The sequence below is a fragment of the Lupinus angustifolius genome, chromosome LG13, assembly GCF_001865875.1.
Source record: "Lupinus angustifolius cultivar Tanjil chromosome LG13, LupAngTanjil_v1.0, whole genome shotgun sequence".
Lineage (NCBI taxonomy): Eukaryota > Viridiplantae > Streptophyta > Magnoliopsida > Fabales > Fabaceae > Lupinus > Lupinus angustifolius.
Window position 1 is genome coordinate 1,570,142 of NC_032021.1, and position 12,084 is coordinate 1,582,225.

The 12,084-nt window shown below is 33.3% G+C and overlaps 3 protein-coding genes across 5 annotated transcripts; 1 reads left to right on the forward strand and 2 right to left on the reverse strand.

Moving 5' to 3' along the window:
- On the reverse strand, positions 1–551 carry LOC109325011 (putative lipid-transfer protein DIR1). Its single transcript, XM_019557157.1, has one exon. It carries the CDS (start codon positions 471–473, stop codon positions 156–158), a length of 318 nt encoding a protein of 105 aa, XP_019412702.1. The 5' UTR covers positions 474–551; the 3' UTR covers positions 1–155.
- LOC109325787 (UPF0496 protein At4g34320-like) lies at positions 4,015–5,979 on the forward strand. 2 transcript variants are annotated; one of them, XM_019558349.1, is made up of 3 exons: positions 4,015–4,315; positions 4,644–5,785; positions 5,816–5,979. In XM_019558349.1, exon 2 carries the CDS (start codon positions 4,663–4,665, stop codon positions 5,782–5,784), a length of 1,122 nt encoding a protein of 373 aa, XP_019413894.1. In that variant the 5' UTR covers positions 4,015–4,315; positions 4,644–4,662; the 3' UTR covers position 5,785; positions 5,816–5,979. The 2 variants fall into 2 exon arrangements, with proteins under 2 accessions (XP_019413894.1, XP_019413893.1); XM_019558348.1 differs by having other exon boundaries at positions 4,644–5,979.
- On the reverse strand, positions 7,335–10,944 carry LOC109325788 (probable 1-acyl-sn-glycerol-3-phosphate acyltransferase 5). 2 transcript variants are annotated; one of them, XM_019558351.1, is made up of 4 exons: positions 10,751–10,944; positions 8,870–9,668; positions 8,433–8,563; positions 7,335–7,881 (listed from the first exon to the last, which is right to left on the reverse strand). In XM_019558351.1, exons 2-4 carry the CDS (start codon positions 9,439–9,441, stop codon positions 7,466–7,468), a joined length of 1,119 nt encoding a protein of 372 aa, XP_019413896.1. In that variant the 5' UTR covers positions 9,442–9,668; positions 10,751–10,944; the 3' UTR covers positions 7,335–7,465. The 2 variants fall into 2 exon arrangements, with proteins under 2 accessions (XP_019413896.1, XP_019413895.1); XM_019558350.1 differs by having other exon boundaries at positions 10,688–10,944.

Below are 12,084 nucleotides of genomic sequence, written 5' to 3' on the forward strand. Positions count from 1 at the left end.
ACAACAACAACAAAAACAACTACGACATAAACATATGACATATAGCATTAGCAACAACCACATTGAAACAAAAGAAATAAAAAAAGTACATAAAGGTTGTAGTAAAAAACATGGATTATACTACAACAAAGAGCCCTTGCATAAGTCTTTGACTCCTAACAATGAAAAGAAGGGTCCACAACATTGCACTTAACAGGAAGTGCCATGGCTAGGTTAGGATCAACACCATAGATAGATTTGAGCAAAGTTGAATCCTTGTATTGGCATAAGCAAGGAAGATCAGCATTTGCAATAGCTAAGCAACAAGTAGGTGTTGGAGGAACAGGATTTTCTCCACTCACTGAAGGCAAACATGACTTCAACCCTGCTTTTGACATGTGACAAAATGATTGACCATTCACCAACATTGACCCTGACCCTGACCCAATCATGCTCATAATAGCCACCACAATCATAAACTTATATGCCTCCATGATATATATGAATGTGTATATGTAATTAACACTTCACTCTTCCACTGGATTATTTGTAATGAGGCTAAAGAGAGGAATAAGGCTATATATAGAGAGAGTGAATTGAAGATTAAATATAAGTATATTGTATCACGGGCTCTTGTGAGTGACAAAGGAGGATTGGTTTATTGGCAATAATACTATGGGCTAATGTATCACGGGTAAGCATTGGTGCTGTATAGGAATTGGATTTTAGTGATAATTTGAGAGTTTTAGTAGTTTAATGTATATGAATAAGGGAAGTGGAATAGTTATCTACTCTAATTATGTGAAAATGTGCATGTGAAGTGTGAACTGCACCAGATTCTCACACGGGCTAAGATTCATACATAGTAGATAGGAACGGACCCAAGCTTAGTACTACAAAAAATAATATATTGTTGAATATGAGAATTTCTATTGTTATTATGATATGATATGGGAATAGGTTAGAGTCATAAATAAGACGTGTCACATCTTGAATTAAAATATTGGAGCATCTTTAATGGAGAACAATATTTTTATTCTTATTTGAGTCTCACACATTATTGTGTAATTTATTACAACTCTTCATGAAATAAGAATAATATCTATTTTTCTCATAATGACAAACATTATTCTTATTCTTATTATTATTTGGGTACCTTTTTCAACAACATTTACATCTCTTCTCATTTTCATTTGGTTAAAAACAACTAAGAAATGTTCTTATTTAAGAACAAAAATTAGAAAATAAAAATGACACATTAAATAAATGTTGTTATTCGTTAAAAACAACCATGGTAGTTGCTCTTAATCCATTAATTTCATAAGTTTTTTTCACTTGTAATTTTTTTCTCATCTCGTCATATCCGATATTCATTGAATTATTACTACTTCGATGCAAATGCAACAAATAAATTTACTATCCACCATAGAAATGATTTGTCTCTTGATTGTCTTAATTTTGATTTTTTTATATTACCAATTATCGTCATCTAGCCTTTTTTACACATCAATTATAAATTGGAGATATATAATATGATGAAATTAATGAAAAGTCAAGTTCTCATTAGTAGTAAAATCATTTTAGATTATCTCGATTTATCATACACACATATTGCTATGATAAGGAAAAACCGAAATATTATAATAAAAGCTAATCACCAACCAGATGTTAGTCTACTGGTCTGAGACCATATTATTTTTCAGGACGATCAAAAAGTCAAAGGTCCAATTCCTAGAAGCGATGCTTCTTGGAGGGGTAATCATAAACCCCAAAATGAATTATTTCCTTACTCTAAAAAAGGTGAGGAAATATCATTAGTGGTACACAAATTACAATGATGTAAAAACTGTACCGTACTAGCCAGTTCGACCGGAAAACTGATGAACCGGACGCCTAATCGGTACGATAAAGATGTTGAACTGACCAAATATCAAAACCGGTCAAAACTGGTAAAAAATGGTCAAAACCGGTGAACTGGCCGGTATTTGACTAAATCGGCCGGTTTATACATATATTCTTTTTTTTTTAACTAAAAAACTTAAAAATTCATTACAATGCGACACATCTTTCCAATTCTTCTTCAACACTCCAAGGCATACTTAGATTACACATTCTAGTTCCTAAAATTCATGTATAATCTCAGTGACATTTGTGTAATCTTGGAGTACTGTCTGAAGATAAGATTTGATGCAAAAATATAATCTCGATATGTGACAACTTTGACTCATTTGTGTTAAATGTTAAAACTCCAAATTTATTTGTTTTGTAGATAGTGAACTTGTGTCATTTACTCATATTTTACCGTTGTTAAGTGCTATTTGAAATTTTTTGTTATAGATTTTGTATGTATATATAAGCAAATATGTCTGATTTAACTGACATGCAGTTTAATTACTAAACCACCAGTTGAACCACTATATCACTATACCACTACCATGACCGGTTTGATAATCGGCACAGTTAACACTGCAAAAAAATATCAAAAGCTAACCCAAAAACACAGACTAGATTTTAGTATGGAAATCTTATAATATTTATCATAAATGTTGATTAAGAATATATTGAGTTTTATATCTCTCTTTATCATCTCATGTGATTTTTCATCATCTTCATTTTTTTTTAGAAATTGAACTAACTTTCATTTTATCTACTATTCTTATGAGATTTCTAATGGTCTCCTCTACATATTTCCAGATGGCGTGACTCTACTTTCTTTTCTTCAATAAAAATTACTTTAACCTTCTCTCTAATACATTCATTTCTAATTCAATTTTGTCTAGTATAATTTTCATCTAACGCAATGTTTCATCTCTACTACTAAAGTCTATTCCTTTATTAATATTTTATCGTCAACATTCAGTTATATATAATATTGGAAGTATTATAGTAGTGGGATAAAAATTCTCCACAAACTCGAGTAATACTTTTTATGGTACTTGAAATACTTTTGACGATGAATAACAAATTAAATGACGGGAAGAGTGGATTGGCGTAGCGTGGAATCAGATTTAGATTTTCAACTTTAACTTGTGGTAGAGTAACCACTATATTTCAAACACGTGTTATTTGGGATTACGTGTCATCAGGAATAGGCCCACACTTGGTGAAAAAACACACGTTGTATACACAAACATAACTTGTTTTGACAAAACTCGAGTTCCTATCTTCACAAGTTTATTCTTTTGAATGGTATACGCAAAAACATACTTAATAATCTATCATTAATTTTGTTCATAATTATATATGTATATATATTAATAAAATCCCATTTGTTAATGAATCTTATTCATTTTTTACTCAACTAATAGATGAAATTAATCAATTAATATAAGGGTATCACTATCTTGGTAGCAAAAGTAATTAACATTTATAGAATTTTGAAAAATATTGTATAATAAAATTAAGATTTAAACATCAAAAAAGAGGTATTTATAAAGAACCAAGAACGATACATGATTTAAGAATGTATGAATATGCCAATAAGGTCTAACATAATTACAAGATAACTAGATCTCTTTAATTTGATATTAAGTTTTCTGTGACTATTATGTATGTGGAAAAGACTTTACAAGGTAAAGCCTAAGATAGTACTCTACACCTCAAAATGAATAAATATTCATCTATCAACCAATGATACTCACATACCCAAGAAAAACAAGCACACGAATATTGACAATAAAGTTTACTTTGATGATATCAACAAGATGTTAGTCTAGTAGTGCAAGGTTTCGCTAAATTAATTAACAAAATGTCAAAAGTTCAATTTTTGGAGCGACATTTATTAGGAGAGACGATTACGAATTGTGATGATATTTTGACTAGTGCAAAATTGTCATGAATGAAAAATTATTTTCACAGATCAGGAAAGGTGTCATCAATGCACTTCTTTTACATGTTAATTATTATTTTGCTTAAACTCATCAATGCACTTCACCTTATGCTGTGCTTTTCCACGTTCATTAACTCAAGTTACTTGTAACTGTGTTAATTGCTTTGCGCGTTAAAACACAGAAAGATAATAAGAGAAAAATGGTGTTGTTTTAATAGAAGAAGAGAGAGAGAGAGAGAAATGCTATGTTTGCTTGGTTCCCACGTTTTCCATTTGCAATACCTAATTTTCTTCATGCGTACAAGCCATCATTGTGAAACAAACGATCGATATCAACACACATCCACATTTTTTGCTTCTTTTTTCTCTCTTTAAGCTTCTTCATTCCTTTATCTCTCACTTTCCCATTTCCACAAAAAAATATAAACAAAAACCCCACCCCTTTAGCTGAACCCATTCTCATTGTCATTGTCCAGAATATCTTATCTTCTTCAATCGCTTTCAAAGGTTTGAACTTTCCTCAATTCTCAATCTGGGTCTCTTTCATTTTCTCACTTTATTTTGCTTCTCTGTTATGACTAGGGTGGTTAAAGTTTCTTATGCATGCAATTTTATGAGATAGCTAGAACTCATTGGTTATTTGTTTAATTTGTCTTTGAAGTTTGTATTTTTAGTCCAAAATGTTTTAGAGATTAATCTGCTAGGTTGAGGTTTTCTTTTATCAATTGCACCCAGAAGGCCAGAATCATATATAGCTTTCACTTTATTGATTGTGCAAGGAATCGTTGTTAGGGGATCAGAATTTAAATTGAGTGTGTTTGTTTTTTCTTATTAGATTTTGTTAAATTGATGCAATGGGAAACCATATGAGCAAGAAAGTCCCTGAAACTTCGTCTGCTATGAACCTAGATTCTGAATTGCACTATAGCACTGAATTGAGTTCTTATGAGGCTGCTTGCAAGGTTGATGCTGATTTGCAGTCTTTTGACACCACGCTTCAAGCTCGAACAAATCAGGTTATCAATACACTTGCGGTCGGGGTTGAAGTTCGATCCCTTTCGTTTGATTCTCTGAAACAAATAACAGAATGTCTATTGGAGATGAACCAGGAAGTTGTCAAGGTAATATTGGATTGCAAGAAAGATATATGGAAGAGTCAAGAATTGTTCGAGCTTGTTGAAGAGTACTTTGAGAATAGCTTGCAGACTTTAGATTTCTGTACTGCATTGGAGAAGTGCCTAAAGCGAGCTCGGGATAGCCAGTTGCTTATCCTTGTTGCTCTTCAGCAGTTTGAAGAGGAAACGGGATCGAGGGACAACCGCTTCACGAAGACATTACAGGAATTGAAGAATTTTAAGGCAGCCGGCGACCCTTTCACTGAAGAATTCTTTGAAATCTTTCAATCAGTTTATAAGCATCAGATACTCATGCTAGAGAAGTTGCACCTCAAGAAAAACAAGCTTGATAAGAAGCTAAAATACATCAATTCTTGGAGGAAGGTGTCAAGTATGATATTTGTAGCTACATTTGCTGCTGTCTTGATTTGCTCGGTTGTAGCAGCAGCCATCGCTGCTCCACCCGTTGCCGCTGCTATAGCTGCTGCTACCTCAATCCCGATCGGTTCAATGGGAAAGTGGATTGATTCACTTTGGAAGAACTACGAAGATGCATTGAAAGGGCAGAAAGAAGTAATTAGTTCAATGCAGGTTGGTACTTATATTGCTATAAAGGACTTGGACAACATCCGTATTCTCATCGATCGGCTAGAAATTGAGATTGAATCTCTAATGCATAATGTGGATTTTGCCATTGAAGAAAAAGCTGTGAAAGTTGCAATAGAGGAGATCAAAAAGAAGCTTGGAGTGTTTATGAAGAATGTGGAAGATTTAGGAGTACAAGCTGATATGTGTAGCCGTGACATTAGGAGGGCAAGGACTGTTGTTCTACAGAGAATTATAAAGAATCCACACAACTGAATGATTTTCGGCCGAATACCGGTTACGCGACTATCATCATCTTATACCTTTCCTGCAAGTAATTGTTATTTATTTGAGAATACATCTTTTCAGTAATGTTGTATCTTTTCAATTTTCTTGATTTGTAGCTATCATGGATCCATGCTCAATTAGATTCATGTTGAGCATAATAACCAGACATATTTTGTGTGTCAAGCCACCTACAATTTTTTATTCTTTTCAGACAATAGTGTGCTAATGTATATATTTATTATTTTATTGCCATTTTTAGTTATATTCTGTTATGGTATATGACTTATGAGTATGTACCAACAGAAATTTGACTTATGAGTCTATATATATCTTGAAATATATTTAAATGGTGTACTCCTTTATTGTCAAATTAGCATTAAAAAATAACCATGATATCATTCACTTTACCCATAAGATAATTTATTATCTTCTCTGTTGTCAAATTAGCATTGAAATCGTGTTGTAATTAATAATGGCAAAAGGGAAAACTCGTGGGTCTGCCAAATGCAGGGGACAACATTGGAAAAAAAATTCAAATAAATTATGATGTAATGTCCTAAAAAATTTATAACATAATCTATCTTCATATAAAATATAAAGTCAATTTAAAAAATTATTTTTAACTACTTTATTTAAAATTTTATGAGAATTTTTATTTAATTTATACATATCAATATATGCATATTAGCCTATTTATAAACAGAGAAGACACATAATTTTATACGTGAAGATAATACATGCATGCCCGACAAAACAAGCAAAACTGACATAGTGGCACGTCTTGCCATCCCATCGAACCATGATATATCTAGACGGTAGAGTATTATGATATTATGTTATGAGTCAAAAGTTGAAGAAAGAAATTTGGTCAGGTTCAATAAAGTCTAGTATATATTTCCAAATATTATATAGATGACATTGGAACTTTAAAGGAGAACATGTATTTTCCAATGTGCACCATCCAAACATGACCTACACGTATTTTCCAATGCACATGCATCATTGTTTTGTTTGTACTCGCACAAGGAACAGAAAATTGATGCTGCCTTTTACCAAAACATAGCATGCTTGTTACAAAATGTTACTCAGAAAAAATTGGGTGTGAAAATTGAACACCTAACAACCCAAAAAAAAGTTACTTATAATTGTTGGGTTTATTCAAGTCTGAAGTTCCACATTGGATATGCGGGAAGGAGTGAAAGAGTTTATAAGAAGGAAAGGCCCATGAAACTAATGCCTTAAGGTGTTGGTTCAAGACGTGGTGTCTCACTTGTGATTTTTTCACTCTTCCCATACCCATGTAACAGTGGAACTCCCCGGTTGCAGTTTAGTCCAACAATAATGTTCCTTATTACTTATTAGTCACTACCTATGTTCATAACATTGGCCTCAGAATTGTGACAAGAGATTATCCAAAAACATCATAGGTGTGAAGATTGAAACTTGAAAGCACCAATTGTGACCAAGGTTTACATCAATATAAATACACAGATGTCTAAACATGTACCACTCAGAAAACTAGTGAGAAACACAATAACTATCAGCCAAGATATTATCATATTAATCAGACCAACTTCTTAATAAGAAGTCACATGTAATAGCAAGTCCAATTCTGAAATTACAAACAAAATAAGACATGAATCTCAAACTGACAATGGAGGCAATTAGATCACTTCTTCAAAACGCCAAGAATCGGCTGGGGCCGAATATTGAAATATGTAGCCGGAACCAAATAAGCACAGACTAAAGACACATACAGTTTAAACCAGGCAGAGGAAAAAGTGTAGTACATGCATGTGGTGGTCAACATAATAACCACAACACAATTCAAAATGCTCTTCCCAGCAGAGAGGTCCCTTTCTGTTGCTTGATCCGGAAACTGACCTTGAGCTTGAAAAATGGACAGCAAGTGGTCCTTATACCGGAATCTTTCTACCAGCCAGTTTGACATTTCATCTTCAGATACTGGGATACTATCATACAGAAATCGGCAGATATGAATATGAACTTCAGCAGGAGCCAGCCCAAAGACATTGTCCAAGAAAGACGGGCAGCGGTATTTGTAGCCAATGGTAACATCATAGACTGGCAATGAAAAGTTAAAAGAATCTCAGTGGAAGGATAATATGAAATTATGATTGTATTTTTACAATTGTACCATTCTCAACCTTCCATTAACTTGATATCATTGAGATAAACAGGTTATGTCCGTTCTTTTATCTAAAAAGGAAAAAAGGATTCCATATTTATAACTCAAAGCAACAATACAAGTATTTTTGCTTGACGCAGGCTAGATACCGCTGCAGACTTCTCCATCAGTCATAGCAAGAGATAAGTATAAATTGAGTAAAATGACGACATAGTACATGAGGCTCCTACCTAGTGGATCTAGGGAGGATCGATGTATTAAGCCTTAGCCCAGCAAGAAGAGAGACTATTTCTAGAATTTGAAACAATGACCTCTTAGTCAGTAGGCAACAACTGTACCATTGCGCCGAGGCTCACTACTTATAAAAGTAGAAAATGAGTGATGCACAAATTTTCTGGATAAGTGTAAGGACTAACTATGCATAAAAATAATGTCACATACTTAACTAATAGTTATATAAACAGAAAATAAAGAAAGCCAGGACAACCTGCATCAAGGGAGCCCCTTAACTCTTGAATACAGGTGCAGAAACCCTTTGTCTTTGGAAGTAAAACAGTAGTCAGGATTGGTAGCCCATGTTCGGCTGCATATTTTTGACTCCGGAGGCACTTCTGCTCACTACAAGGAGAAAAAGATAGGTGGTGAGAAATTGTTAACAGAATACACAAACAAAACTGCATATGTTAATATCAAACTCGAACTGAGGATGAAGAAACTTGTGCTATGAAGTCACCATTTGAAGAGCCGTGACAGGAAATTTTGTTTCTCACTGATGTTTCAAGAGAAAACCATGAGTCTAAAGAAAGGCACCTGACTTCTTTTTCTAGAATCATGATGATCATAGGCAAACATATGTATCAAAGATATAGGCTAATTACATAAGGGAAGGGTAATAAAATGAAAAACCATTGACATGTGACTTACGTAAAATCGGTGCCTTCAGGGAAAAGAGCAAGCCAGAGAGGATCTTGGGGATCCTTGAATGTAGAAAGCATATGGTTCAAGGTTGACTTATCGGCATCCCACTTCCTTTCCACAGGGATGAATTCCAGTATGTGAAATGCCCAACCAAAAATTGGAAGTTTCATCAAACTGCTCTTAAGTATATACCTTATGCATCCAAGGCATCCCTTCCGTGAGGCAAAATCCCATAAATACATCCAATCAACTTCAGTTCTATGATTCGCAATCAGCAGGATCCGCTCTCTTGAAGGAACAGTGTCTCCAGAAAACACAACTTTAGTCTTGTTGATCTTTTCAAATAGAAAAGGCCACAAAGCTAGCCAAGCACCAAAGAATATGGAGGTTGCTTTCCTGCTGTAATTAATGCTAAAAAACCGTACTACGGTAGCGCTAATAAAGCCAAAGAAGATTAACATTACAAATGCTGTTGAAAACATCACCAGTAGACACACCAGACCCCTTAGAACTCTCAATGGAGTTAAAGCCTGATGTTTTGCTCCAAATGTGAAATTTCCAGGTTTATGAACTGCCATATTATGCTATAAAAAAGGACTAAAGGAGTGTACAAAACCAAAAGTGAAGTACCTTCACTGCCTCTTCAAGATTTACCTCCTCAAGGAATTGACATATAAGATATTAAAAAGCAAGGGCTGGCAAAACAGGATATATTTATATAAAAAATTGCTCTGGCCTCCGAGCTTCTCGTACTGATGCAGACAAAAAATTTGTGGACTCTGGTTGAGGATCCCGTATCTTTACCCTGAAGAAAGCCAGGAAGAACTTTTTGATATCAGGTAGCATGAGAAATAAAAGCGGAGAACAAAAGCACACATTTATTAAAGAAAGCCAAAGCATATCTAACAGCATAAGGAGAGGCAAATTTATGTCAAATTTATCAGCACATAGCAAATAAAAAGTGTCGTCGATTAAAAAGGCTACACCTCAATTATTTGAAGTCCAAAAGGACCAAGGACTATATAAGTTGTGTTCTCAAGAAAAATCAACCCTCCCATGATATCATGTATAGGGAAAGTCTTTTTCAAAGCAAAGGAAGGATACAAGAGTTATCCTTGTTTTCGACCAGAGTATCTACAATGTGTTCAGAGTAGCAATGGAATGGTTTTGTTATGATGCAAAAGGAATTTGCTGTGGTGAAAATCAAATGCCTTAGCTATCATGAAAAATTAAAAATAACACCACTGATTGGGTTAAAAGGGCATGAAAATCCGAAATACTGGTTGATACACCAAAATTGAGATTCCACACCAAGTTGCAAAGTACACACATCTAGCCAAATTCATGACTAGAAGGAATCTTTTCCTATAACTTTCCTGTGATCCATACCATAAAGCATCATGAAAGTCCAAATGTAAACCAATTCATATTCCAGCTAAAAAGGAAAGAAAAACACCACTACCTCTTTCAATCACAGACATATCTAACATCAACTAGAGAGAATTAAAAACATGCTAGAAACTCATAAAAGGTAATGCATCCTATGAACATGATTCCAAGTATGATCCCAGCAAAATACATGATCAACTACAAAGCAAAGCCACATTATGCAAATGTCAAGCTCTTCATTTTTGCATTCTATATTTTTGGCATTTACAACAAAGTAACAAATTATTAAGCTCTAGTTTCCGGTGGAAAAATGTGGTTACTGTTGAGACAACCCCCAGAAAGAAAAATCATGAAAAGCATAGATCTTTAGGAGAAAAAGAGGTTTTAAGTTTTGAAACAGAGCAGTAATCTATTGCAACATATGAAAAAACCAACCTTTAGATGAATTTAACTATGAAAGAGTGAAAGAGTGAAGTTAAAGCTCATGTTTTTGCATACCTTAGTTCAACATTGAGATAATGAAAACAGAAAGAAGAGAAATGGGAATGGAATAATGAGGAGTTATAATGAAAAGGGAAAGAAGGGAAGTGTTCTTTTAGTTGAACAGTTAGATTGGATAGAGGTTAGAAGTAAGGTCTAGATTCTAGTGCTGTTTCTGCAATAATGGTACTCTTCTCTATTGTTTCCAGGTTCAAATAACAATGATTTTATTTTTGAAAAAATGGATATATTTTCAACAAATATTTGATGGTGTAAAATTAAATTTAGTACATTATTATATATAAGTAAATTTGGTGACATACTTTTCAATAACAGTAGAAATGGTGACATAAATAATGAAATATGGGGAAAACTGCAAATGTGTGTAAAAGCTTGCCACCTTCTTTTAAGGCAAAGGGGATTCGAATGAAGTTTAACTCATCAGTTTAATGGTTTAAAAAACTTACTTTTTGAGTAAGTGGAATCACACTTTTTAAAATTATTAAATAATATAAAATTTTGATACAGTTTGATTATATGCCACATTTAAAACATATTAAAAATTGAATTAAAAAATTAAGAAATATGATGTGAAAAAGATGGATAATAATTAAGGTTATAATTGAAAAATAAAGTGTAACATGAAAAAGTTAAAATATAAAAAAATAAAAAAAATACGGCACATATATACTTGAATCTCCTTAGTGGAAAAAAGGAAATATTCGAATATACTTGAAGCTGTAGATTGCATGTAAGCTTCATGTGTGAGGGCAAGGTGACCACAAATTTTAAGATTTAATATGAGATCTTGCATGCTGTGGGGAAAATGACCAGAATACATTTAATAATTGTCTGAAAGTTACGAGGATTTGTTGAGATATGTAGTGGGGAGATGCTTAGGCATTAAGAACATGTTATTAGAAAGGATTTAATATGTGTATATTGATAGTGTAAGTATTTTTTATACTGTCAACAAATTATTTACTATTAATTTATTAACTATTATTGACTCTCAAACAAAAATAATATAAACTAATAGTGGATAATATATTGACGGTATAAAAGTGCACAGATTTTAAACTCTAGAAATGCATGTTCACATCCTAAAGTAAGCTTCAAAAATAGATTGCTGGACCCACCATAACCCAAGGGGTTAAACAATATTCCTGATGTGAACTATAAAGCCCCAACCATCCTAAGCAAAGGAAATACCCAAATTATGAAAAGTTGAAAGTCTCAATCCTCCCGTCTAAAAAGCTCCAACATGACACGTAAAGAAATGTAAGTTATTTTGGGAGTTGAATTTTGAAGGGGAATGAATGAAAACGAAATGATTGAGATTTATGAAATAT

Excerpts from the sequence above, each read along its gene's own strand:
- LOC109325011 (XM_019557157.1), bottom strand. The coding sequence starts at position 473 with ATGGAGGCATATAAGTTTATGATTGTGGTGGCTATTATGAGCATGATT.
- LOC109325787 (XM_019558348.1), top strand. The coding sequence starts at position 4,663 with ATGGGAAACCATATGAGCAAGAAAGTCCCTGAAACTTCGTCTGCTATG.
- LOC109325788 (XM_019558351.1), bottom strand. The coding sequence starts at position 9,441 with ATGGCAGTTCATAAACCTGGAAATTTCACATTTGGAGCAAAACATCAG. Across the intron at positions 8,564-8,869 it reads CCTGAAGGCACCGATTTTAC|TGAGCAGAAGTGCCTCCGGA; the intron begins GTAAGTCACATG and ends TTCTCCTTGTAG. Across the intron at positions 7,882-8,432 it reads AAGGGGCTCCCTTGATGCAG|TCTATGATGTTACCATTGGC; the intron begins GTTGTCCTGGCT and ends TTTCATTGCCAG.